The following is a 22231-nucleotide window of genomic DNA, read 5'->3' as shown; positions in this document are numbered from 1 at the left end:
GCAGCTCGCTATTCAGGGCGCAGCGGCGGTGAATTGCTGATCATGTGCGCCTCCAGGGTGGGAGCAAGTTGGGGATCCGGACTGCGGGAGGCGCCGCCCCGCGGAGCCCTCTCCAAAGGCCGCGCTTCCCAGGCTCCTCCCCCATCCGCTCGGTAGCAGAGCTCTCGGGGCGCTCGCGAAATCGCCCGGGGCACTCGCGGCGGCGAAGGCGGTCGAGCAGAGAGCGGGAGCAACGCGCCCTCGGGAGCCGGGCAGGGCTGTCAATAAACTCTGGTCGCCGCGGCAACGGCCCGCGGGGCGGGGTCTGCCAGGCACCGCCGCGCTCCCACCCCTCGTACCCGCCCCGGCTCTCTGCCCGCGGTCCGCGAAGGTTTCACGGGGGAAAGAGAATGGGCCGGTCGCGACTCCTCCGGTGACGGGCGGAGGCTTTAGCCTATGGAAGGATGAGCCGTTCCAGGGCCGGCCAATCACACGCGGGTAATGGAGCCGGCAGGGCCCGCCCCCTCCCCTCCAGGACCCGAATAACCTGACCCAAACCCGAGTTTAGCCTGGAGCCACGACGCTCTCGGCCAATGAGGGCGTCGACTCAGGGCAGAGGGCGGGAAAAGTCTCCATGGCAGCGGTGGAAGGACAGCGACAGGAGCCATTAGCTGCCGTCGGCGGCGCTTGGCAGCGGCGCGGGCGGAGCGGGGTTTCGTAGGGGCACTGACGGGAGGGCCGGCGGGGAGGGGACGAGCGAGACTCGGCCAATGGGAGCGGCGAGAGCGCCCAGCCACTGAGGAGCGGCGGCCGCCTCGACCAATGGGAGCTCCGGCTGCCGGTGGTGGGGCGGGCCCGGCGGCGCAGACGGGAGGCGCGGCGGCTGTGTCTGACGAGAGCTGGAGCAGGCAGTGGGAGGTGGTGGCGGCGGCGGCGCGGGTGCCTGAGGAGGAGGAGGCGGAGGAGGAGAAGCGGGTGAGGGGCGGCGCGGGGCCCGACCTCTGAGCCCCCTCTCGGCCCCCAGCCCGCGCCGCCTTGGCTCCCGGTCGCCCCCAGCCCCGACCGTCCCCCGCCCCGCCCGGCCCCTCCTCGTGTCCAGGCGCCCGCGTCTCCCGGCCTTTCGGTGGGCCTCAGGCTGCTGCGGGCGCCCAGCCGCTTCCCTGTGCTTCCTCACCTAGGCCCCTCCCCGCACTCCCGGGCCTGAGCGGACCCCTCGGGTCGCCTTGCGACTCTCCACTCCCCTCCCTGGACCTCAGGCCCTTCCCCTGCACTCTCACTGCCCGCCAGGCCCCCGTCTGCTTCCCCACTGCTTCCGCGGACCTCAGCCCCCGCTCCTGGATCCTCAGTGCCTGCCCAGGTCCCTGCCTGGACCCCAGGCTCTCTCCTCCCTGACGGGCAGGACTTGCCCCTTCTCCGCCTGTCCAAGCCCGGCTGTGGACCCCTAGGCCCCCCTCCACCTCCTCGGGACCTGCTCTCGACCCCAGGGCTCCACTCTGGCCTTCGCGAGGTCGTCCCTGACGTCCAGGCCTCCCCGGCGTGCTCCGTGTCCAGCAGGCACCCCCGGCCCTCTCCCTGCCCCAGCACCCTTCTGTGCAGTCTGTGTATTTCGTCTTTACCCACATGCCTCTTTGCAGCTTCCACTCGGTCCGGCGTCCTCTCTCAGCACCCCCTCCTTCATCCCCAGCCTTCCAGTCTTTTCTAGACCCCTTTCCCCAGCTCTAGCTGCTGATCCCTTTTCGACTCCCCCTCCCCTGCGGTCCCCCATGGACTCTCCCTGAAGCACCGCGGTCTGGATGGTCTGGATGCCCAGCCGGCCCTCCACCGCCGTCAGGGTTAGGGGTCTTGTTTTGTTTCCTTTTGCTAATTCCCTTCTTTCTCCCCTTTTGATAGACCTGTTCTGCCTCTCCATATCATTCCTTTTCTCTCCCCTCTTACCCCCTTTGTCTTCTGAGCACCCCCCCCTCCAATCCTTGGAGAGGGAGCAGGTGCTGGGATCCCTCCTCCGCTCTCCCTCCCCTCACCCCCCCTCCAGGCTGCCTGGGGCTTCACCCAGAGCCTCCTGATGATTCCCAGGAGCTGTTGGTTGGGGGGAGGACGGAGGAGCGGGAGGGAGGTGGAGGCTGAGGCCAACAAGCGTGGGGGTGGGTGGAGGAACAGTCTGTCCTAGAGGGTGGGAAGCCTTGGACTTTTCCTCAGTGAGGGCTGGAAGTGGAGATGGGTTCCCCCGACTCCCACCTCCTGCCCGGCTAAGCCTTTAGGGTTATCCCTGACTGCCAATTAATCAGTCTTCCCTGGGCCAGTAGGGACTGTGCGTGCGTGCGTGCGTGCGTGCGTGGGTGGGTGTGTGGGGGGTGCGAGGGGACATGAGGGAATCTGCGTGTGAGTGTGTGAGTTGTATGTGCTGGGGGACTGGTGTCTGTGCCCCAGAGTGTGAAGATACTCATGACGGTGACGGGCATCCTTTCTGGGCTTCCCCACTGTCGGAGTACTTGTTGCATCCCGACCTCGCTGAGGGCCCTGCAAAGTCAGTCTTGCTTTTCGCTCTGATTTGTAGATGAGACTGGAGACCAAAAGGCTTGCCAAATCCTGTGCAGCTCAGAAGTGGGAGTCCCGGGGCGCTGCCCCTCCCCCTCCATTGCCCCCTCCACTCTGGGCCAGAGGCAGCATGGTCCGTGGGGCACCATGGGACCCGACAGAGTGACAGCCAGAGAGCTGTGTGAGAACGACGACCTTGCCACCAGCCTTGTCCTGGACCCCTACCTCGGCTTCCGTACCCATAAGATGAACGTCAGGTGAGGCGGCCTGGGACAGGGAGGACCCGGGGCCCAGCTGGGACCCCTTCCCTTCCTCCACACCCGGCAGCCCCGAGTGGGGGTGGGGGCGGGGCCGGGAAGGCCCGGAGGGAATAGGCCAAGGCCCTGGGACCCAGGCGTGCCCTCTCCCCCAGCCCCGTGCCCCCGCTGCGGCGACAGCACCACCTGCGCTCAGCGCTGGAGGCCTTCCTGAGGCAGCGGGACCTGGAGGCTGCGTACCGGGCCCTGACGCTGGGAGGCTGGATGGCCCACTACTTCCAGAGCCGGGGCCCTCGGCAGGAGGCTGCCCTCAAGACCCACGTGAGGGCACCCTTCCCTTCCCCCACCCTCAGCCCACGTGTCCTCCCTATCACCTCGGCCTGTCCTGGGTCCTCCACCCTGCCAGGCCGATCTTATGGAGCCCCAGGCTCCAGGCCCCTCCGCGAAGCACCAACCCTTCCCCCTGAGACTCCCTAACTTCCTAGCCATTGGGTCCATCTGAGAGAGGAGGCTCAGAGAATCCTAGGAGAGGAGAGTTGGGGGCCCTCGGAGGTGGAGCACAGCCTCTTCATTTGACAGATGAGGAAACTGAGACCCCCAAGAGGGGAAGTGAGGCCCCCAAGACCACATAGCAAGTCAGTGGCAGAGCAGGCCTAGGACCCAGGAGAGGGCCGAGGATGACCCTGCCCCAGCTCCTCACCCCGCCCACCCCATCACCTCCCCCAGATCTATCGCTACCTCCGAGCCTTCCTGCCTGAAAGTGGCTTCACCATCCTGCCCTGTACGCGGTACTCCATGGAAACGAATGGAGCCAAGATTGTGTCTACCAGAGCTTGGTAAGAGGCTGGAGCTCACACACCAGGGCCCTGGAGGCTGCTGGGAGAGGAGACCTCTGCAGACGAGGGGAGAAGCCTCTGCGGCTGAGGCCAGGCCCAGGCCCACAGACCCTCTTTGCCTATCGCAGCCCCAGTGGGAAATGAGAACCCCGTGGGACCCCAGGGTTCCAGGGACTGCTGGGGAAGTAGCATTTGTGCCCAGGGGGGCAGGAGGCCAGGGCAGGAGAGGCCGCTGCTGGGTAAGGGACAGGACAGTGGCAAGACGGACCCTGCCAGCCACATACGGTGTAGCTAGAACGCAGGTGGTCACTGACCACGGGTCCTGACCACGGCTGCTCAGGTCTTCAGGAGTCATGAGGGAATTTTGAGTGTTCTTGGGAACCGGCCTAAGCAGAGGCCCACCAGAGAGTCTGCTGAAGCATGGCAGTGGCGGGGGAGTGGCGTGCTGGGTGACAGTTTGCAGGGCGTTACTAGCACTCATGGGGAGTCCAGGCAGAAGAACCACTTGTGTGAGGCCCAAGGGCAGTTGGGGCTGGAGGACGAGCCCAGGGCGAGCAGACAGCAGGAGGGGTGCCTGTCTGGGTACTATCCTGTGTCAGAGGATGCTGGATCCAGGAAGCACCCCAGGGAGGTGAGTGGATTGGCAAAAGCCAGGAGGAGGACCACGATGGCAGCAGCAGCCTGCAGGAGGCCCAGTGCCCTGGTCCTTGGAGGCCCCCGTCTGCTGAGACACTGGGCTGGTTGGAGGCCCTGCTCACAGCCCCACGGCCTGGCCTCTTGGCAGGAAGAAGAACGAGAAGCTGGAACTGCTGGTGGGCTGCATCGCGGAGCTGCGGGAGGCGGACGAGGGGCTGCTGAGGGCTGGGGAGAACGACTTCAGCATCATGTACTCCACCCGGAAACGGAGTGCACAGCTGTGGCTGGGCCCGGCAGCCTTCATAAACCATGGTGGGGGTGGGGGCAGGGCGGGGTGGGGGGAGGGGGAGAGGAATGGGGGATGACCCCCCCACTCTGCCCAGCCCTCCGCTCATCTGAGTTTCTTCTCTCCCCCACCCTCCTCTCAATGCTGTAGACTGCAAACCCAACTGCAAGGTGAGACTTGGGGACCCCCCCAATGGAGGAGTGGGCATGGGGGAATTGAGGGGGCCCCGGGGAGCGGCATGTGACTAGCCAGAAAGTGGCCGGAGCCCCCCACCCGGGCCACAACCCCGTTTGTACCTGCAGCTATCCGAGGGGGGAGGGGCTGTGGCCAGAGTCTTGGCTGCCGCCCTTGGAGGGAGGAGCGTGATGATGGGGACACAGGAAGTGCCCCTGCACCTGGAGACCCCCTGGCCTGACCTCGTGCGGAGCAGGGAGGCTGCCCAGAAGTCCCGCCAGAGCCCAGCACTGAAGGAGGACTAGGATTTTCCTCGGTGTTGGAGGAAAACTGAGGCGTGTCAGGGCATCCCAGACAGATACACCTCAGTGGAGGGCCAGGAGGTAGGCCCGGCACGGTGACTCTGGCCTTGTGTGCCACAGAGGAGCTCAAGTCATCACCGTGGACGCTCTGGCTGGGTGAATGATGGGGCTGGGTTTTGAGATGGCCTGGCAGCCCGTGAGCCACAGGCTTGGCAGCAGGAGAGGGACTAGAGGCTGGCGTGTGACCTGGTGTGTAACTGAGTGAGAAGCTGGCTCCAGCTGGAGTCCGGGGGAATAGAGAGGACAAGGACAGAAGACCCTGCTGTGCACGGTGGCTCTGGCCAATTGGCCGGGGATCAGGAGGGTGGGTGGTGAGAGCCACCCCCAAGCACGTGTGAGGCTAGACTGTAGGCACGGAGGGGAGTCCCACTCCTCCCAGACCAGGAATGGGGCCAGGAGCAGGAGGCAAGAGGCAGGGGCAGGAGGTGGGAGTGGGGTCAGGGGCAGGAGGCTGGGGCAGGGAAGGAGGCAGGAGGGGCCTGGGCAGGCAGCTCTCACAGACTGTGGCTGCAAAGCAGACAGGCACTGGGAAGGGAGACAGCCAAGACTGGCAGAGGTTGGACCTGGCCTCTGGGGTACAGGCTGGCAAGGAGTGAGCTGTGGGTCTAGGGGGGGTCTGGGGGCGGAGGAGGAGTGCAGGAAGGAGCAGGCAGTGTGCACTGGCAGGGAGGGTGGGGGCCAGCAAATGGGCGGAAGGTCAGGGAGTGTGTGCAGAGGGCAGGCCCGGAGGGGTGCCCCCACCAGAGGACTCTGGGCTCCCAGCCCCTGCCACTCCTCGTCCCTGCCCCAGTCTCCTGCCCTGGGAGTGTGCCCTGGGAGTGTGCTTAGCTAGGAGGGGTGGAGGCCGGCAGCCACCAGGACCAGCGCTGAGCAGCCCCGGCCCCCAGTTTGTGCCCGCAGATGGGAATGCGGCCTGCGTGAAAGTGCTCCGGGACATCGAGCCAGGGGACGAGGTCACCTGCTTCTATGGGGAGGGCTTCTTTGGTGAGAAGAATGAGCACTGTGAATGCTACACGTGTGAGAGGTGAGGTGCCCAGGAGGGGTCCTGGGGAGGAGGGCAGTGACCTGGACGTGCTTCCTCAGGGCCTGCTTCTTTCCTTCTCCCTCCTGCCACCCCCAGGAAAGGCGAAGGAGCCTTCCGCCTGCAGCCCAGGGAGGTCCTACCGCCACGGCCCCTGGACAAGTATGAGCTCCGGGAGACCAAGAGGAGGCTGCAGCAGGGCCTGGATGGCGGTGGTCGCCTGCTGGGCCCCAGGGCCTGTGCTCACCTCTCCGCGCTGCGCCGGGACCCGTTCTGTGGTGAGTGCCCCCCCAGTCCCGCCCTTGTCTGTTCTGCCACCTCTGGCCCCCATGCCCACCTATCTGTGCTGCCAGCTCTTGACCTCTGTCGCCCCCATGCTCCCCTTGTCCTGCCACCACCTGCCATTGCCCTTGGTGGTGGGGGAGGGTTTGCCAGAGCCCAGCTCATGCTCCATTTTCTCCCCCGTACCCCCCCTCCTCGGGCCTCCACAGCAGCCTGCCAACCCTGCTGCCCTCTGCCCTGTGGTGCTCGCCCGGAAGCCTCGCCCCTCTGGCTCCAGTGGCTGCCGCAGCCCCCACTCCGAGTGCGGCCCCGGAGGCGCCGACGCCCTCAGCAGCGGCGGGCCCCAGCGCCCCCCGTTTTCCGCGCTGCCCGCGTCTCCCTGCACCAGTGGGGTGGCTGTGGTCCCCACTGCTGCCTGCGAGCAGAGGCCCTGGTGGCCCTGGGCCCAGCCCCCCGTGCCCACTGGGCCCCTCAGCAGGACTGGCACTGGGCCCGGCGCTACGGGCTGCCTTACGTGGTGCGTGTGGACCTGAGCCGGGTGGCTCCGGGCCCACCTGCTGCCCCCGCCCCGGCCGGGACCCCAGGCCCTGCCCCCGTCCCCAAGCAGGCCCTCGCCTTTGCCCCCTTTTCCCCACCCAAGCGCCTGAGGCTGGTGGTCAGCCATGGCTCCATTGACCTGGACGTCAACAGTGATGGGCCATGACAGGCTGGACAGGGAGGCCCCAGGCCAGGAGAGGAAGGAATCCCTCCTCACCCCCCTCCCCCCAAGCCCCAAGTTCTTGGGGACTCACTGACCTCTAGAAGGAGCCATTGGCTGGCCCTAGGCCCCAGCACAGTTCTGCCCTGGGCTGGGCTGGTTTGGGGACACCCGGGGGTGTGACCCCTGACCCTTTGTGACTGCTGTCCCCTGAGCCACCCCCACCCCAGCAGGGTACCGTGGCTGCTGCTGCCTTCCTACCCCAACTCCAGCCTCAGGACTGCGGGAGCTGCTCCCTTCCCCACCCACCTCCTTCCTGCCCAGGGAGCAAAGCCATAAGGGGTAGGGGCCGCCCTGTGGCATCTCCCCAGAAGCCCAGGCCTCAGGAGGCAATGGAGCTGACCCAGGGTGGCACTGCTTAGAAACAGCATGACAGAGGGGAGAGGAGTGGGCTTGCTCCTGGCTCCGCGACTGTCTGAGGCAAGGGGCTGTCTGGGACACATCCTCACCAGCGGGGGGGGGGGGGGGGGGGGGGGGGTCTCAGGGAGGCCGGATGCGACCTCGTCTTTCTCATGGTGCTATCCCTGGTGCTACTGGGGTGTGGGGGGGGTCCCTCCCCTCCCCCACACCAGAATGGGGTATGTTGGGGGATTGGAAGCACTTGAACTTTTTATTTTATTAAAACCTTGTTATAAGCAGCACCCTTTGTAGCTTTTCATTTTGATTGACATTTTGAGGGGATGTTGTCAGCCTACCGAGACCCTCAGCCCTGCTGGGGAGACCGGGCCGGGTGGGAGGTGGCCAGGGCTCTGGGGGCCTCTGAGTTCAGAAGGGTGAAGGGTCCACAGGCTATTGCTGGGGATGGCGGGGGACAGAGGCGAGAGTCACATCTCAGCCCGAAGCGTGCTTCTGAAGAGGGCCCCACGTGAGAGAGGATGCCTGCCATCATTCAGACAAGGTGACATTCCGGCAAGAAGAGGGACTCGCTACCGCCCCCCCCCCCCCCCCCCCCCCCCCCCGGCACAGGGTCCTGGCCACCCCTCTGAAGTCAGCTGCGCCCGCACCCTCGTCCGTGTGCTGTTGGCCCAGCTCTGGGGGACCAGGGCAGTGGGCCTGCTCAAGCTGCTCAGGACCCAGGTCCGTGGGGATTCTGCCGCCCCTCCTCATTCTCCCCTCTACCGCAGGCGGTGCCCAAGAAATGAGGACAGCTCTCTAGACCAGTGAGGTCAGGTGGTGTGGGCCTGAGGCCTTCCCCCTCCGGAGCATCAGGTGGGGCTGGGGGCTGAGCGGTGGGAGGGGCGGGACCCAGCAGAGCTGTAACCTTTCTCCAGTTCCTTCCATCTGCAGAGGGCCCCCCCCCTTCCTTTCAGGAGACAGTGAGAGAGCCCATCTCTCCTCCCTGTGGCTCCTAGTGCCCATGGTCATTTCCTCCCTCCTGTTAACGACGAGGGAGAAGAGAACGCAGAGGGATGGCTTCTGTAAAGAAAGGGGCCTCCGCCCGGACTGGTGGGCAGGTGCCCTCACCGAGGCTTCTGGACAGGGCTCAGAGCTGGGAGCCGCCTCCCAGACGGCCACAGGGTGGCAAGAACCTCTGGAAATTCTGCTTTAAATGTAGCAAGTGCACATGTGCCTGTGGGTTCTTCTCAGGGAAGAGGGTTTGAAGCCTTCCTCTGATTCTCAAGAGTGTCTCGAACCCCAAAAGCAGAGATTAGAGACATGGCCTCCATCTTGAGCCAGCTAATGTGTGTGTTGTAGGCTGAGGAGCACCAGTTGTGACAAAGGTGTTTCCTGACCTTTCCCAATGGCCCCCTGGGGCCAAGGCCACCCCTGCTGAGAGTCAGGGAAGACCTCCAGGGCAGGAACTGTGGCCCCTTTCATAGGTAGCTTGCGGCATCCACCTTGCTGGCAGTTTCCACCCTGACCAGCCCCGCCCCCATAAGGGCCCCCAGCCCAGCGCCACTGGGAAATGCGTGGAGCCCACGTTGAGGCCAGGAAAGTGTCAGGACCTGGAGGGCTTGGCATCAGGAGCTCCCTTGGTGGCTCAGGCCCCAGGGACGGGGGTAATAAGGCCTTGGGGCCTAGAGCCCATACAATCCAGGCAGCCTGAGGGAGGACAAGGGGAAGACCCTGAGATGAAGGAAAGAGGAGCTGTGAGAAACAAAGTAACTGCAGCTCCCAGGACGAGGGCTGTGCTCTGCTCTCTCCTCTCCTCAGCTCACTGTCCTCTCTGGTGGCTAGGAGGGCAGCAGAGCCAGGTGCTCCCCAGGCCGGCGCCCCAATCCTGGGCCCACGTGTCTCCTCGGGGGGTGCTCTCCTACCCTGCCAACGCCATGTGTGTTGACCAGATGGCTCCAGCAACTCCAGGCCCCTGTTGGTGGGCCGGCCGGCCTGGAGCTGCTTGGTCGAGGAGGGATCCAGGCTTCCCGTCGCTGCCACCGTCGGGTGTGGTGTGGGGTACCAGCATTGAACCACCGCACTAATTCTGAGTTCCTCGAATCGCCCACACAGACTGAGCCTCCTGCACATGCACCCCGAGAACACCGGGCTGTGTAACTCCTAACAGCGGCATCCTCCCAGCAGCCCTGTGACCTACCCGTGTTATCACCGCATTGGGGGTGAATGACCGTGGTGCAGAGGGTTTAGGGAGTCTGTCTGGACTGGAGCTGCGCCACAGGGCTTCCATGGGGGGGGGGGAGAGAGGGAGAGCGGGTGCCTCGAGGTTTGGGGAGCAAAGGATGAAGGCTGCTGAGCCCCTTGGTGATTTTGAGCCTCCGGAGGCACCTGAGCCTGTCTGCAGAGATGGAGGAAGGAGCTGGCTGAGGTCTGCAGAGATGGGAGGAGGAGAGATGGACTGAGGGCGAGGGGGAAGAGGGGAAGGAGGTGGCGATAGCAGAGGTACAATTGGGAGGGGGAGAACTAGTGAGAGGCCTCAGTTTCCTCCAGCTGGTCAGGTTGCTGCAGGTCTGTGAGGTTGACATCAGGTGCTTCCGAGGAGCTGGTAGAGGAGCAGCGGAACAGGTGTTCAGAGTTCGGGGCCTGGGAGTTCGCAGTGATGTTGGTGTAGATCCTGCCTTGGGATCCGGCATCCACAGGACCGTGGAGGCAGAGTGTAAAGAATGTTCCAGAATGGGGCTTCTGGGTGGATCAGTCAAGTGTCTAACTGGGGCTCAGGTCACAATCCTGGAATCTGCTTTTCCCTCTGACCCTTCCCCCTCTCTCATGCTTTCTCTCTCAAATAAATAAATACAATCTTTTTTTTTTTTTTTAAAGAATCTTCCAGAAGAGGAGCACGTGGGTGGCTCAGTCAGTTAAGGGTCTAACTCTTGATTTTGGCTCAGGTCATGATCTCAGGGTGGTGAGATCGAGCCCCATGTGGGGCTCTGCTCTCTCTCCCTTACCACTCCCCCCCCCCCCCCGCTCACACAAGCGCATGTGCCTTCTCTCTCTCTCTCCAAAATAAATAAAATGTTAAAAATCTTCCAGAAGTGGTCGAGGAATGATGGTTGGGAGGATCCTGGGCCAAAGATGGAAAGGAGGAGGAAGGCTAGGAGTGGCTTCTGGGCAGCCAGCAAAGCACTCTAGGCACTGGTACCCTGGTGGAGGTCAAGGGGCTGGCTGGGGCTGCGTGGGTGTCAGGCCCTGTGGTCAGAGGCTACCTGGGTGACCTCACTGAGTGTCAGACACCCATCAGCCCCATTCGGTGACTCAGAGCTGCCTTGCCTGTGTCCCTTGATCCAGCAGCGCAGCCACTAGAGTGGGACAGCCCTTCCTGTAGCTCTCAGCACACCCTGCACCTTCCTGTGCCCTCCTGCTTCTGAGGCTGTGGTTGGAGCAAGGGAGTCCTGGGGCAAGGTATCTGGGTGCTGCCATCCCAGCAGATGAGACGCCGGGGGTGTGCCCTGGATGGGGTGATGAGGGCAGTGTAGAGGGTATGCAAGTGTGGGAGAAGTCATCAAGGGGGATGGGAGGAGTGAGGAGCAGGATTGAGCCAGTCCTCCCCTGAGTCCACTCAGCCCCTCAGCCCCTCCCATCAACCCACCTCTCCTGGTAACGGGACTCTGCACCATCTGGGTTTACAGCTGGGAAAACTGAGGTGCACACAGGTCAAGAGGCTTGTTCAGGTGTTATTAGTAATAGCCACCTTTGAACCCCAGGATTGAACAGGCCTGAGACTACTTCAGGCAGAGTGTGGGTCCAGGCTGTTCAAGGAAACGTACAGCTTCTGGGAGGAACAGTGGGATCCAGTCCATCCCCTGCCCAGGACTCAGGCCCAGGCTAGAATCCCAGGGCTCTGTGCTTATGAAGGGTGACTCCTCAGCCTTGGGGGGGGGGGGGCGAGTTGGGGGGGGGAGGGGGGCGGGCGGGTTGGGGGGAGGACAGCAGGGGTGTGGGTGGTTAGACAGGTGACATTTCAAGAGGCATTTGGAATCAATGCTGCCACCTCTGAGGCTGGCTGAAGGCAGATCCAGTGCCTGGATGGGGCAGGAGCAAAGCATTATCCAGACAGGAGCCCGGAGCATCCGGCAGAAGCATCCTGGAGAACGTCAGAGGAGACTGCTCTGGCCTGGGAGCAGTGCTGAAAGGACGGCTGGGCCTACAGAAGACTGCTGGGAGGGGCTCCAGCGTGAGGACAGGGTGTACTTGGGGGGGGAATGGGAGTCAGACGGGGGCGGGGGAGTGACGTAGAGTGGTGAATAGCTGGGAAAGGGTCTAGAGACGGAGAGGGATAGTTGGGGTCAGCGCTGGGGGGCACACAGTCAACACCCCAGAACTTGGGAATGTAAGTCCCAAAGGAAGACTCCTTTGGGGAGGTAAGAGGGGAGGAGGATCCTGAGGGAGGAGATGGAGGGCGGACCAGGTGTGGGGGTGGACAGTCAGGAGCACCCTGGGGGGCAAGCGCGGTCATCCACAGAAGCCTGGTCCGGCGGCTGCTGGCTGCTGGAGGTACTGGAGCGGGCGCAGGAGGGGCTGGGCTGCATCCCACTCTGGAGACCCCACGATCCTCCTTCCACCCCTGCCCCCTCTCCCATCAGCACCAGTAGTGCTAGCTGCAGGGCCCTGACGCAAGAAGGACTTCTCCAGCCCCCACACCACATATTAAGAAGAAATATCAGCAGCAACAGAGCTTTATTGGTGGTTTAGAGACTGGGGAGTGTACAGCCGGGGCCGGGGCTCCGGGAGACGCGAGGACGCGGGGTCAGTGCGCTGATCGTTCGGAGGAGCGGCACTCAGACCGTCAGATTTTGCCGGCGAAGGTCCCGTCCTGGATCTGCTCGGTCCAGCGCCGCACCTGGGAAGGGGCGGGCGGGGGTGGGAGAGGAGGCCGAGGGCGCCGGCTCAGCTCCACGGAACCCGGCACCCCCGGCCAGCCGCCGGCGCCCCCCCGGCCTGCTCACCCAGCTCATGGGGCACAGCGAGTGGAACACGCGGAAGTAATACTCGCAGGGTTGCGTGCTCTTCCCGCGGCGGTTCATTCTCTTGACACAGCGGTGGTAGTCTGCAGGGTGGGGCCCGGCGAGCCGGCAGGGTGGCTCTGCGGCCCCGCCCCGGCTCTCCCGGCCTGGCCCCGCCCCTCACCCCGCCCCCAACAATGGCCCCACCCCCTCCGTGGCCTCGTCCTCCACGACTCAATCCCGCCCCTCCACTCCAGGCCCCGGCCCTGGCCCTGGCCTGGCGCTCGCGTTGTATCTCTGCATCTTTGTATCTCTCTCTGTCTCTCTACCCCTCTCTGTGTATCTCTCTCGCTCTCTCTTTCCCTCCCTCCCTCCCTGCCTCGCCGCTACCTCGTCAGACCAAGTTCCTCCCCTTCCCGGGAAGACCCCGCTTAGCCCTCCTTTGCCCTGCTCCTGGACTTGGTCCCCTCCTCTCCAGGCCGCGCCCCTCCACGACCAGACCCCGGCCCACCAAGGTTGGCCCACCAGCTCCAGATCAAGCCCCGCCCCTCCAGGGCTCCGTCCTCGCCGCTCCACACCAGGTCCCACCCACTCCCGACCAGGCCCGGTCCCACCATGGTCGGTCCACCCCCTCCAGGCCAGGCCCCGCCCCTCCAGGACTCGGTTCTCCCCGGTCCATACTAGACCCCGCCCCTGCGGACGGTGGTCCCCTCCCCTTCCATCCCAACGGTCTCCGCCGCCAAGTCGGGTCCCCGACCCTCTCCCCATCTTCAGGTGGGGCGCGTCCCTTGCTGCCTCCCCTCTCTTACCCCCTGCCCCTAACCTGGCCCGCAAGGTCTCACCCAGGAAGTTCTGGTAGCAGTTTCGTGTCTGGTTCTGGTTGGGGAAGCGCGGGTCGAAGGGCGGTGTCGACCATTTCCCCTTAGGGGGCTTCTGGGAATCGACATCCAACATCCACGGAGGCGGCAGCTCCTGCGTGGGAAGGGGGCTCCGTGGCGCTCGGGAGCGCCCCTCGTTCCGACCCACACCCCGCTGCTGGCCCCGACCCGAAGGCCAGCCCCTGAGCCCAACCGCCCTGCCCTCACCAGAGAGATGTTAGCGTGTCACTGGGTCAGCTGTGGTGTGGGACCGTCCAGGGTTACCCGTCGCTTCTGAGTCTCCCGGGTCCAGCTCAAGAGAAACCCGACCCCCAGCAGGATTGGCTGGGACCCCTGGATCGCAGCCAATGGGAGCCGCTGCGCGGCAGGGGATGTTCTAGGGCGTGGGGCGGGGTCTGCGCGGACCTCTCTTCGCCTCTTACCCCTAGCCGCACCAAGCTCTTGAGGTTCCCCCGCGCACACACAGGCATCCAGGCACGACTTTTGCTGAGTCTGACTCAGGCTTTTAATCTCTGCGAAGCTGGGCCACCCCGCGGGCTGTCCCCCGTCCCGCTCCCCGCCCCCCCAATATATAAAGGTATAGATAGCTCTGGTCTCTGCCGGAGAGGGAGCATACCCCCGCCCGGCCTTTTCAGCACCCTGCTTCTTAGTGGTAGAGGTGCACAGCACCCTGGGGGCCTGTGGGGAAGAGGAAAGAGCCAGGGTGGGGTCTGAGCTCCCGGACTCCGGTGCCAGGGCTTGGGCGGGTCTACGGGGTCTCGGGCTACCTGGCCAAGCTGGGCTCCTTTGGACACTTTGGCAACTGAGATCGAGTTCCCGGAATCCCGCTATTGAGGGCTCTCTATACTGAGCATGCTGGAGAGAGAGAGAAAGCCAAAGGAGGCTTTGGAGGCCACAGTTTACTGAGTGCTCAGTAAACCCGTCCCAAACGGAGCATGAGATGGAACAGGGTCCCCATTGCGTCTTCCTGGCCCTGACGGACCTGCAGGTTCCTCTCCCTCCTGCCTAATCGCTACCAAGCCCAGCTGTGCACCCTTCACCCCACATCCAACTGCACTCTGGTCACTCTCAAGAATCGCTCTTGCGCCTGCTTCCTACCCCAGCTGCCTCTCCACATCCCTTCTCCCCTTGCAGCAAGCCACTCGCAGAAAGCTTGTCTACTCCTCCCCTCAGAATGCCCTCTTTGCCAACGCCTGGAGGTAGGTATGTAGGGATACAGTGGGGAAATACCCATCACATAAAATTTACCATTGCAATCATTTTAAAGTGCATAGTTCAGTGGCATTTGTTGCATTTGCCACGTGGTGGGACCACAACCTCTGAGCTCCAGAACGTTTCATCAGCCCACAAGGAGACCCTGTTCCCCATGTGCCATCCCTCCCCATTCCCAGCTCCTGGCAACCACCAGTCGGCTGGGATTTGTCTGCCCCACAATTGTCAAAGGGCATCATCCGTGACAGGGACCCTTGCATCTGGCTCCTTTCAGCCAGCATCACGTTTTCAAGGACCCTGGCAGGTGACCTCCTGCTCTCTGTGCCTCTTCAGGCCTGCCCCATTCAACTCGTTACCACCATGTAACAAATAATCGAATCTTTGCTGATAAATCCAGAGGCCTCATCTCAGTCCCACCTTCCCCCACCTAGATGCAGCATTAGACACAACTGCTCTTTTCCCATGGTGGCCAGGATGTCTGTGTCTCACCATTCTGCACACCACTACTGTGGTCTCCCCTCTTCCCAACACTTGCTTTGTTTACACTCGCTGGCCAGAGACCTCCCCTAGTCTTCTAACTTGCAGTAGCCATCCCCGAGCTGATGATTTCCCAAGTCACCTGTGACTCATGCATCTGGCTACCTAACCCACATCTTCACCAGACATCTTGGAATTCAGATGTCCAAAATGGAATTCCTGATGCTCTACCTGCCATCCATTTCATTCACAGCTTCTCTGACTGCTGCCAATGGCCACAGCATTTCCCCAGTGTCCCAGACCACAACCCTTACACTTTCCCTTCATACCACATGGACACAATCTGTTGGCTCAGCCATCAGAGCGTCTCTAGAACGCTGTCTCCTCTCAACACCTCCAACACCTCCCCTCGTGTCCAGATCCACATCATCTCATGCCTGGATCACTCCGACTGCCTCTTGCCAACTCCCAGCTTCCATCCTTGCCTGCTTACCTTCTCGATGCTTGGGCCAGAGAGAGCCCTTTCTAACACACATGAATCCCAACTATTTAGCTCAATCCACCTGCCCCCAGCTCACTCATCAGCATCAAAGCCTAAGTTCTTAAAACGCCCGGCAAGGTCTCCTGTGATGGCCACCAGTTCCCTGACTCTTCTAATGGCATTCTTCTCTCTGGAGCCCCTTGGAACTCACTCTTGGTCAACATACTGCACACTCATAACTTCCCCAGATGTGTGCATGGAACCCTCCCTCTTCTCCTCCAAGTCTTTTACAAGTGACATCAGCTCCCTGAGGCCCTCCCGGATCCACCAGTCCCATTCTGGAGGCTGCCTACCTTCACGCCTATTCCGCCCTCCTGTACTGTCTCCCCATGGAGCTATCAGCTTACATCATACAATATAATTGCCTTAGTTTTTATTGTCAGGATTCCTAACTTCATCACTACTGATAGTTTGTGTGGATCATTCTTTGCTGGGGGTGGGGTTGGAGGAAGAGCCTGTGCATTGCGGGAGGCTAAACAGCATCTCTGGGCTCTACACACAAGATGGCAAGGCATATACGCCCCAAACTGCTCAGTGTTGGATTCCCAGTACTTAGAACAATGCCTAGCACAAAGTCAACACTCACTAAATACCAAGTCCATGAATAAAAGTGAGAAAAGAGGGCGTGATCCTCCACCTGGCAGAGAATGGGGTTGATGGAATATATCAGTCATCACCCCAAGTACCTGGCTGAAGGGCTGAAGACATCCTGTTCCTCTTCCTTATCCCCGCTGGCAGCCAGGTCCGCCCCGCTCTCAACTTCCAAGGGTGAGGGTGAGACACCCGCTGAGGACAGCCCCGTCGTGGTCACAGGGCTGAGGTCTGACATCTCCTTGGGCTCGAGAGGCTCTTGAGATAGGCTGCTGAGCGGTGGGGACCCCCCAGCTCCCACTTCTGACACGGGGGTCAGTGAGGTTGGCGACCGGGTTGTATCCTCCCCCTCTGATGCAGGCAGAGGGGTGGGAGACAGGGAGACATTGTCCATCTTCTGGCTGCTGGAGACACTGCCCATCTCCTGCTCGGGGAGGTAGGGCACCTCAGAAGGCCCCATGGTATCCTGGGACAGCTCCTCTACATTTGCTCTCTCCTCTGCCCACTGATGCCTGCTCCTCTCTGCCCACCGATGTATTTTCCCCTTCACCCAGGTGCCCACTGGGGACTGCTCTCTACGCCCCACTGAGGTCCCCTCCATTGAGGGCACCCAGGAGCCCACTGGGGACTGCTGTGTACCCCCCGCTGGGGTCCCCTCTGTTGAGGGCGCCCAGGAGCCCACCGGGGACTGCTCCCTAACTGCCACTGGTTTCCTCTCTGGCGAGGGTACCCAGGAGCCCACCGGGGACTGCTCCCTACCTCCCACTGAGGTCCCCTCTGTCGAGGGTGCCCAGGAGCCCACCGGGGACTGCTCTCTAACTGCCACTGGTTTCCTCTCTGGCGAGGGCACCCAGGAGCCCACCGGGGACTGCTCCCTACCTCCCACTGAGGTCCCCTCTGTCGAGGGTGCCCAGGAGCCCACCGGGGACTGCTCCCTAACTGCCACTGGTTTCCTCTCTGGCGAGGGTACCCAGGAGCCCACTGGGGACTGCTCCCTACCCCCCACTGAGGTCCCCTCCATTGAGGGTGCCCAGGAGCCCACCGGGGACTGCTCCCTAACTGCCACTGGTTTCCTCTCTGGCGAGGGTACCCAGGAACCCACCGGGGACTGCTCCCTACCCCTCACTGAGGTCCCCTCCATCGAGGGTGCCCAGGAGCCCACCGGGGACTGCTCCCTACCCCCCACTGAGGTCCCCTCTGTCGAGGGCACCCAGGAGCCCACTGGGGACTGCTCCCTACCCCCCACTGAGGTCCCCTCCATCAAGGGTGCCCAGGAGCCCACCAGGGTCTGCTCCCTAACTGCCACTGGTTTCCTCTCTGGTGAGGGCACCCATGAGCCCACCGGGGACTGCTCCCTACCCCCCACTGAGGTCCCCTCTGTGGAGGGTGCCCAGGAGCCCACCGGGGACTGCTCCCTAACTGCCACTGGTTTCCTCTCTGGCGAGGGCACCCATGAGCCCACCGGGGACTGCTCCCTACCCTCCACTGAGGGCCCCTCCATTGGGGGTGCCCAGGAGCTCAATGGGGACTGCTCCTTAAACCCCGCCAGGGTCCCCTCCATCGAAGGCACCCAGGAGCCCACTGGGGACTGCTCCCTAACTGCCATTGGTTTCCTCTCTGATGAGGGCACCCAGGAACCCAATGGGGACTGCTTCCTAGCTGCCACTGGTTTCCTCTCTGACAAGGGAGCAGAACAGGGACTGAAGGGCCCTGTACCCTCTGCTGACATAGATGCCTGGGGAGCTGAGAGCCAGGAGGGCAGGCTGACTGCAGCTTGTCTCTGGGGGGGCTCCTTGCAGTTGGCCATGATCATCATCTTGGCGAGCGTGAGGCCTTCTACCGAGAAGGGCCTGCTCTGCTCCTCTGGGCCTCCCTCGATGGCCAGCTCCTGGGTCTTGAGCCACCTGTGCCGCTCTCCCCTCTCCTTGGATCTGAAGCCAGGCATGTCTAGGGATATCTTCTCCTTCTTTCTGTGGACCTTGTCCTCCAGCAAGCCCCGGCCCTTCAGGCCATCCAGGGTGATTTCCCGGGCTTTGCTGATCACGACTTCCTCTGACTGCTTCTTCGTGGTGGTGAAAGGCAGCTCCATGGATGTCTTCTGGGTCCTCGTCTCCAGTACATCCATCTCCTGGGTGCCCACGAACAACATGGGCTGGGGTGCCCCTTCCTGCTTCCTTCTCTCAGCCACATCCCTTCTAGGACCTATCTTGGGCCCCAGGCCAAAATCAGCTCTCTCCGGGGTCATCTTGTACTGACTAGGTGAGGTCACAGCCTTCTGGGATGGGGTAGGGATGAACAAAGATTTCTTCCTTTGGAGAGTGGGGGACACGGCCTTTGGGGGAAGAGCCAGGGTGGGTGGGGACTTCTGAGACAGGAAAGGTACGGCTGGAGGCTTCTGAGGCCTAGCCAACATGGGTGGGGGCTTCTGAGATGGGGCAGGTATGGCTTGGGCCTTCCGAGAAACAGCCAAGGTAGCTGGAGGCTTCCGGGATGCACCGTGAGCTGGTGGGGCCTTCGGGGAGGTGGTCACTACAGGTGTTGCCTTCCGAGATGGGCCCCGTGCTGCTGGAACCTTTTGAGGGGGACCAGGTGCAGTGGGGACCTTCTGAGGGGCACTGGGCGCAGTGGGAACCCTCCGGGATGGGCCAGGGGCAGCTGAGGTCTTCTGGGATGGGGCGCGCACTGCCGAGACCTTCTTGGACTGGTCGAGGATGAATGGAACCCTCGAAGAGGTGGCCCGGGTAGATGGGGACTTCTGGGAGCGCAATGGCCGCGGCCTCTGCCCGGCCTTTTCCTTGTGCTTCCGGCCGGAGGGTAAAGCATGAGGGAAGTAGAAGGCTGGAGGGCCAGGGGCGGGGCTGAAGGAGGAAGAAGACAAGGTGCTGGTATCCGGGTCCATCAGGTCTTCAACATCCTGCTGCCACAGGTAGGCGTCCAAGCAGTCATAGGAGCCCACCAGGGAAGGCTCCTGGCTGTCCTCCGAGATGCACCGGACAGGGGTCTCCACTAAGCCTCCGAGAACCGTGCCCACCTCTGAGTCAGATGAGTGACCCTGGAGACAGGCCGAGAAACGGGAAGGATGATCAGGACCAGAAAAAGCTTGAGACCCAGGACCCAGGAGACCAGAGCCTCAGCCCCACCTCCTCCCTCAGACCCAGGAGTCCAGACCACAGCTCCTCCTCCCTCAGACCGCCCCCAGTCCCTCCTCCCCACTCAGACCCAGGAGTCCAAACTTCCAGTCCCTCCTCCCTCAGACCAAGAGTTGGGCCCCCAGTATATAGCTGCCTTGGAAGAGGACTGTGTGTGGTTGATGGTGTTGGAAATGATGCTGAAGATGGTACGGATGGTGATGCTGGGCTTCTCTGGATGGAAAGAAAGTAGTCTGAGCTTTCAGCCGAAGGGCCAGAACTTTGGGGATCCACACATGTGGGGGGTGTGCTCACCAGAAACCTGGATTTTCGTCTGAGATGTGTCCAAGTAGAGTTTTGGTTGGGACCTGTAGGACCACATGGCATGACTGACGGCATCGGCACTGGGTCCTCAGCCTTCCCCTGCTTCCCCCCAGGAGCCAGACCCCCAGCCTACTTTTCTGTAGGTTTCTTCTTAGCTTGAGCATGCTCCGCATGTGACCAGATAAGAGGCACAGAATCGCCCACGGCCTGAGACTTGAATCTGCGCTTGAGGGTCTGACAGTGGAAGGAGGGATGGGGGCAGTGAGGGAGCCCAGTATCCCTGCCCCATCCCTCCACAGCCAAGCCTGGCCTGCATGCTCACCTTGGTCTTCTTCTGTCTCTGAGATGCCATCAGCTTGTAAGGAAATGTGGGCTTGGCAATCATGACTGCAGAGGAGGGGATGCTTTGAGTCAATGTCCCGGACAGGGAGGACACAGGGAGACGCGCGGGGGGCTTGGCCAGGGAAGAAGGGGAAGGTCAGACCATGCCTGGTGCAGAAGATGCTGAGAAGCAGGGGAGAGCCTGATGGACACTGAACCTGCTCACCTGAACGTTTGGACTGGGGCTGAGCCTGCGGACAAGAAGGGGGACAGTGAGGAGGGGTGACCTCCTCCTGGTTTCCACATCTCACTTACCTACTCAGCCCAAGACTCCAGGACCCCAGCCCATCCCTCTCCCAGGACTCAGGGATCCTGTCCTCTGCTCCTGCAAACCCTGGAATCTAGGCCCCCAGCCTCCTCCTCCCTAAACCAGGAGTCCATCTCCCAGCCCCTCCTCCCCCAGATCCAGGAGTGCAGGTCCCAGGCCCTCCTCTGTCATCCAGGCCCCCGGCCTCATTTCTTGGGGCTCTGGGTTGCAGGCTGTTGGACTTGGTTCTGAGATCTAGAACCGCAGCTGCCCCAGGGTGGGGGGCAGTACCCACCTGGAGGCGCCAGGTGGAGGCAGGGGGTACCACATGGACCAGGCCCATGGTTGGTGTGCTCAGGGTCCGGGGGGCCCAGGTTGTGGCCGGCTCATGGAGTAGGTTGATGAGACGGATCCAGCGGTCAAACAGGAAGCCAAGCTCATTATCAGGGGCATCCAGCTCCAGGTAGTAGTAGCGACCTGTGACCAGGCGTAGCTTCAGGCGGCAGGCAGACAGGTCGTGCACGTAGAGGTGGGCCAGGTCCAGCGGGAGCATCCTGGGGGCAGAGAAGCAGGAGATGCCGATGGCAGAGCAGGAGATGGGACAGAGCAGGAACAGATGGGAGGATGGAGGCACCCAATGAGGACCAGGTAGGAGCACTGTCTGGGGCCGCTGGGGGGGATGGAGGCACCTGGTGAGGACGAGGTTGGAGCACTCCCTGCCCTCTCCCCGCTCAGCGATCAGCAGGATGTCTGGCAGTACCAGGCCTGGCAGGGAGGCAGCCACACCCATGGTCAGACGGTTGGTTCTGTGGTGCACGTACACGGGGGCCCCTCGATTGTTCACCTGGGGGGCCAGGGAGAGGGGCTGGAACCACTCCTTTCTCCAGCAGTCCTTCGGCACCCCCAGCCCAAGCCCCTGGCCACCGGAGCCCCGCCCCCACCCCACCTCATGCCTGCCTGGGTCCAAATCCCCCAGCCCAGGGGGGTTTCCAATCCCCTCCTGCCCCTCTCCGCCCCCAGGGTGCAGGAAGCTGGGGACCTGCACAAAGTTACTCTCGAACATGGGCAGCGGGCGGAGGGGCAGGTACTCGCCCTTCTGGAGGGTCTTCTGCAACTCGCCCAGAGTGGGGACCCATTTTGAGGGTCCCTGGAGTGGCTGCATGCGCTTGATGTTGCGAAACCGGTTCATGGCAGCGGGAGAAAAGGTGGGTCACCACAGATACATGGTCAGGGAGCCAGGCACCTGGGCACATGGCCAGCCCAGTGTCCCCCAGCCCACCCGTCCTGGCCTTTTGGGCTTCACAGGTGCGGGAGCTCAGCGGTTCCAGAAGGTGGAGCTTCTCCAGGGCTTGGCCATGGCCCTGCAGAGGGGGGGTGGTCAGCCCTGGCCTGGGGGAGGAGCCTTCCGGTGGAGGGGCTTTGTGACCTCATCAGACACCTACGTGTAGGTCTCTTGCTGGGAACTCTCTGGGGGGCATGGATGGGTTCCTGACTCCAGGCTGTGGCTTAGGGCCTGTGGCTCAGAAGCCCCAGTCCAGACCCAAACTAGTGAAAACACAGGACCCTTGTGGGGGGTCCCCGAGCCAGGGGGTGTGGGAACTGCTCTCTTGGATATTATAAATGGATAATTAACTGAAGAGTTTCTGACTCTTAAGAAGGGAGGCCCCAACTCACCACTGACCTTTCTCTAGACCTTAAGTAAGACTCATACCCACACTGGGCCTCGGTTTCCCCATTTGTAACAGATTTGTGTCTGTGTGGGTTATAAAAGGGAGAGACGTGCGCTTTGGAAGGAGCCAGACCTCTGGCAGAATCACAGTTGTCTCTCCCTAGCTATGTGACCTTGAACAACAGCCAAACACCCCCTCCAGCCTCACCTTCCCTCACCCAGTCAAGTGGGTCATGATGCCTCATTCAGGGGGTCATGTAAGTAAAACCCCACACTTCAGGCACGGCCCAGAGCAGGCACTCAGTGAGCCGTGATTCCTGACTCC

At 62.5% G+C, this 22231-nt stretch overlaps 3 protein-coding genes across 6 annotated transcripts; 1 reads left to right on the top strand and 2 right to left on the bottom strand.

The window, feature by feature from the left end:
* The first annotated feature begins 812 nt into the window (after positions 1 to 812).
* KMT5C (lysine methyltransferase 5C) lies at positions 813 to 7766 on the top strand. Of its 3 annotated transcripts, none has more exons than XM_059152794.1 (9): positions 813 to 954; positions 2534 to 2771; positions 2927 to 3092; positions 3498 to 3607; positions 4392 to 4555; positions 4680 to 4699; positions 5953 to 6089; positions 6186 to 6364; positions 6581 to 7766. In XM_059152794.1, exons 2-9 carry the CDS (start codon positions 2662 to 2664, stop codon positions 7069 to 7071), a joined length of 1377 nt encoding a protein of 458 aa, XP_059008777.1. In that variant the 5' UTR covers positions 813 to 954; positions 2534 to 2661; the 3' UTR covers positions 7072 to 7766. The 3 variants fall into 3 exon arrangements, with proteins under 3 accessions (XP_059008777.1, XP_059008775.1, XP_059008776.1); XM_059152792.1 differs by having other exon boundaries at positions 828 to 954; positions 6578 to 7766; XM_059152793.1 differs by lacking the exon at positions 813 to 954 and adding an exon at positions 969 to 1102 and having other exon boundaries at positions 6578 to 7766.
* Positions 7767 to 12175: 4409 nt separating this feature from the next.
* LOC131818583 (cytochrome c oxidase subunit 6B2) lies at positions 12176 to 13688 on the bottom strand. The gene is made up of 4 exons (XM_059153189.1): positions 13544 to 13688; positions 13301 to 13430; positions 12462 to 12562; positions 12176 to 12355 (listed from the first exon to the last, which is right to left on the bottom strand). The coding sequence occupies exons 2-4, from the start codon at positions 13410 to 13412 to the stop codon at positions 12302 to 12304; spliced, it is 267 nt and encodes an 88-aa protein (XP_059009172.1). The 5' UTR covers positions 13413 to 13430; positions 13544 to 13688; the 3' UTR covers positions 12176 to 12301.
* Positions 13689 to 13830: 142 nt separating this feature from the next.
* On the bottom strand, positions 13831 to 21669 carry GARIN5B (golgi associated RAB2 interactor family member 5B). Of its 2 annotated transcripts, none has more exons than XM_059153187.1 (11): positions 21277 to 21669; positions 20927 to 21081; positions 20533 to 20791; positions 20157 to 20181; positions 19932 to 19996; positions 19743 to 19843; positions 19601 to 19653; positions 19443 to 19519; positions 16253 to 19209; positions 14104 to 14191; positions 13831 to 14014 (listed from the first exon to the last, which is right to left on the bottom strand). In XM_059153187.1, the coding sequence occupies exons 1-10, from the start codon at positions 21424 to 21426 to the stop codon at positions 14164 to 14166; spliced, it is 3870 nt and encodes a 1289-aa protein (XP_059009170.1). In that variant the 5' UTR covers positions 21427 to 21669; the 3' UTR covers positions 13831 to 14014; positions 14104 to 14163. The 2 variants fall into 2 exon arrangements, with proteins under 2 accessions (XP_059009170.1, XP_059009171.1); XM_059153188.1 differs by lacking the exon at positions 13831 to 14014 and having other exon boundaries at positions 16253 to 16581; positions 17874 to 19209; positions 21277 to 21665.
* Between the last annotated feature and the right edge of the window lie 562 nt (positions 21670 to 22231).

The sequence above is a fragment of the Mustela lutreola genome, chromosome 16 (assembly GCF_030435805.1).
Source record: "Mustela lutreola isolate mMusLut2 chromosome 16, mMusLut2.pri, whole genome shotgun sequence".
In the NCBI taxonomy this organism is placed as follows: Eukaryota; Metazoa; Chordata; class Mammalia; order Carnivora; family Mustelidae; genus Mustela; species Mustela lutreola.
Note: the sequence above shows the minus strand (reverse complement) of the source record. Positions and strands in the feature narration are given on the sequence as shown.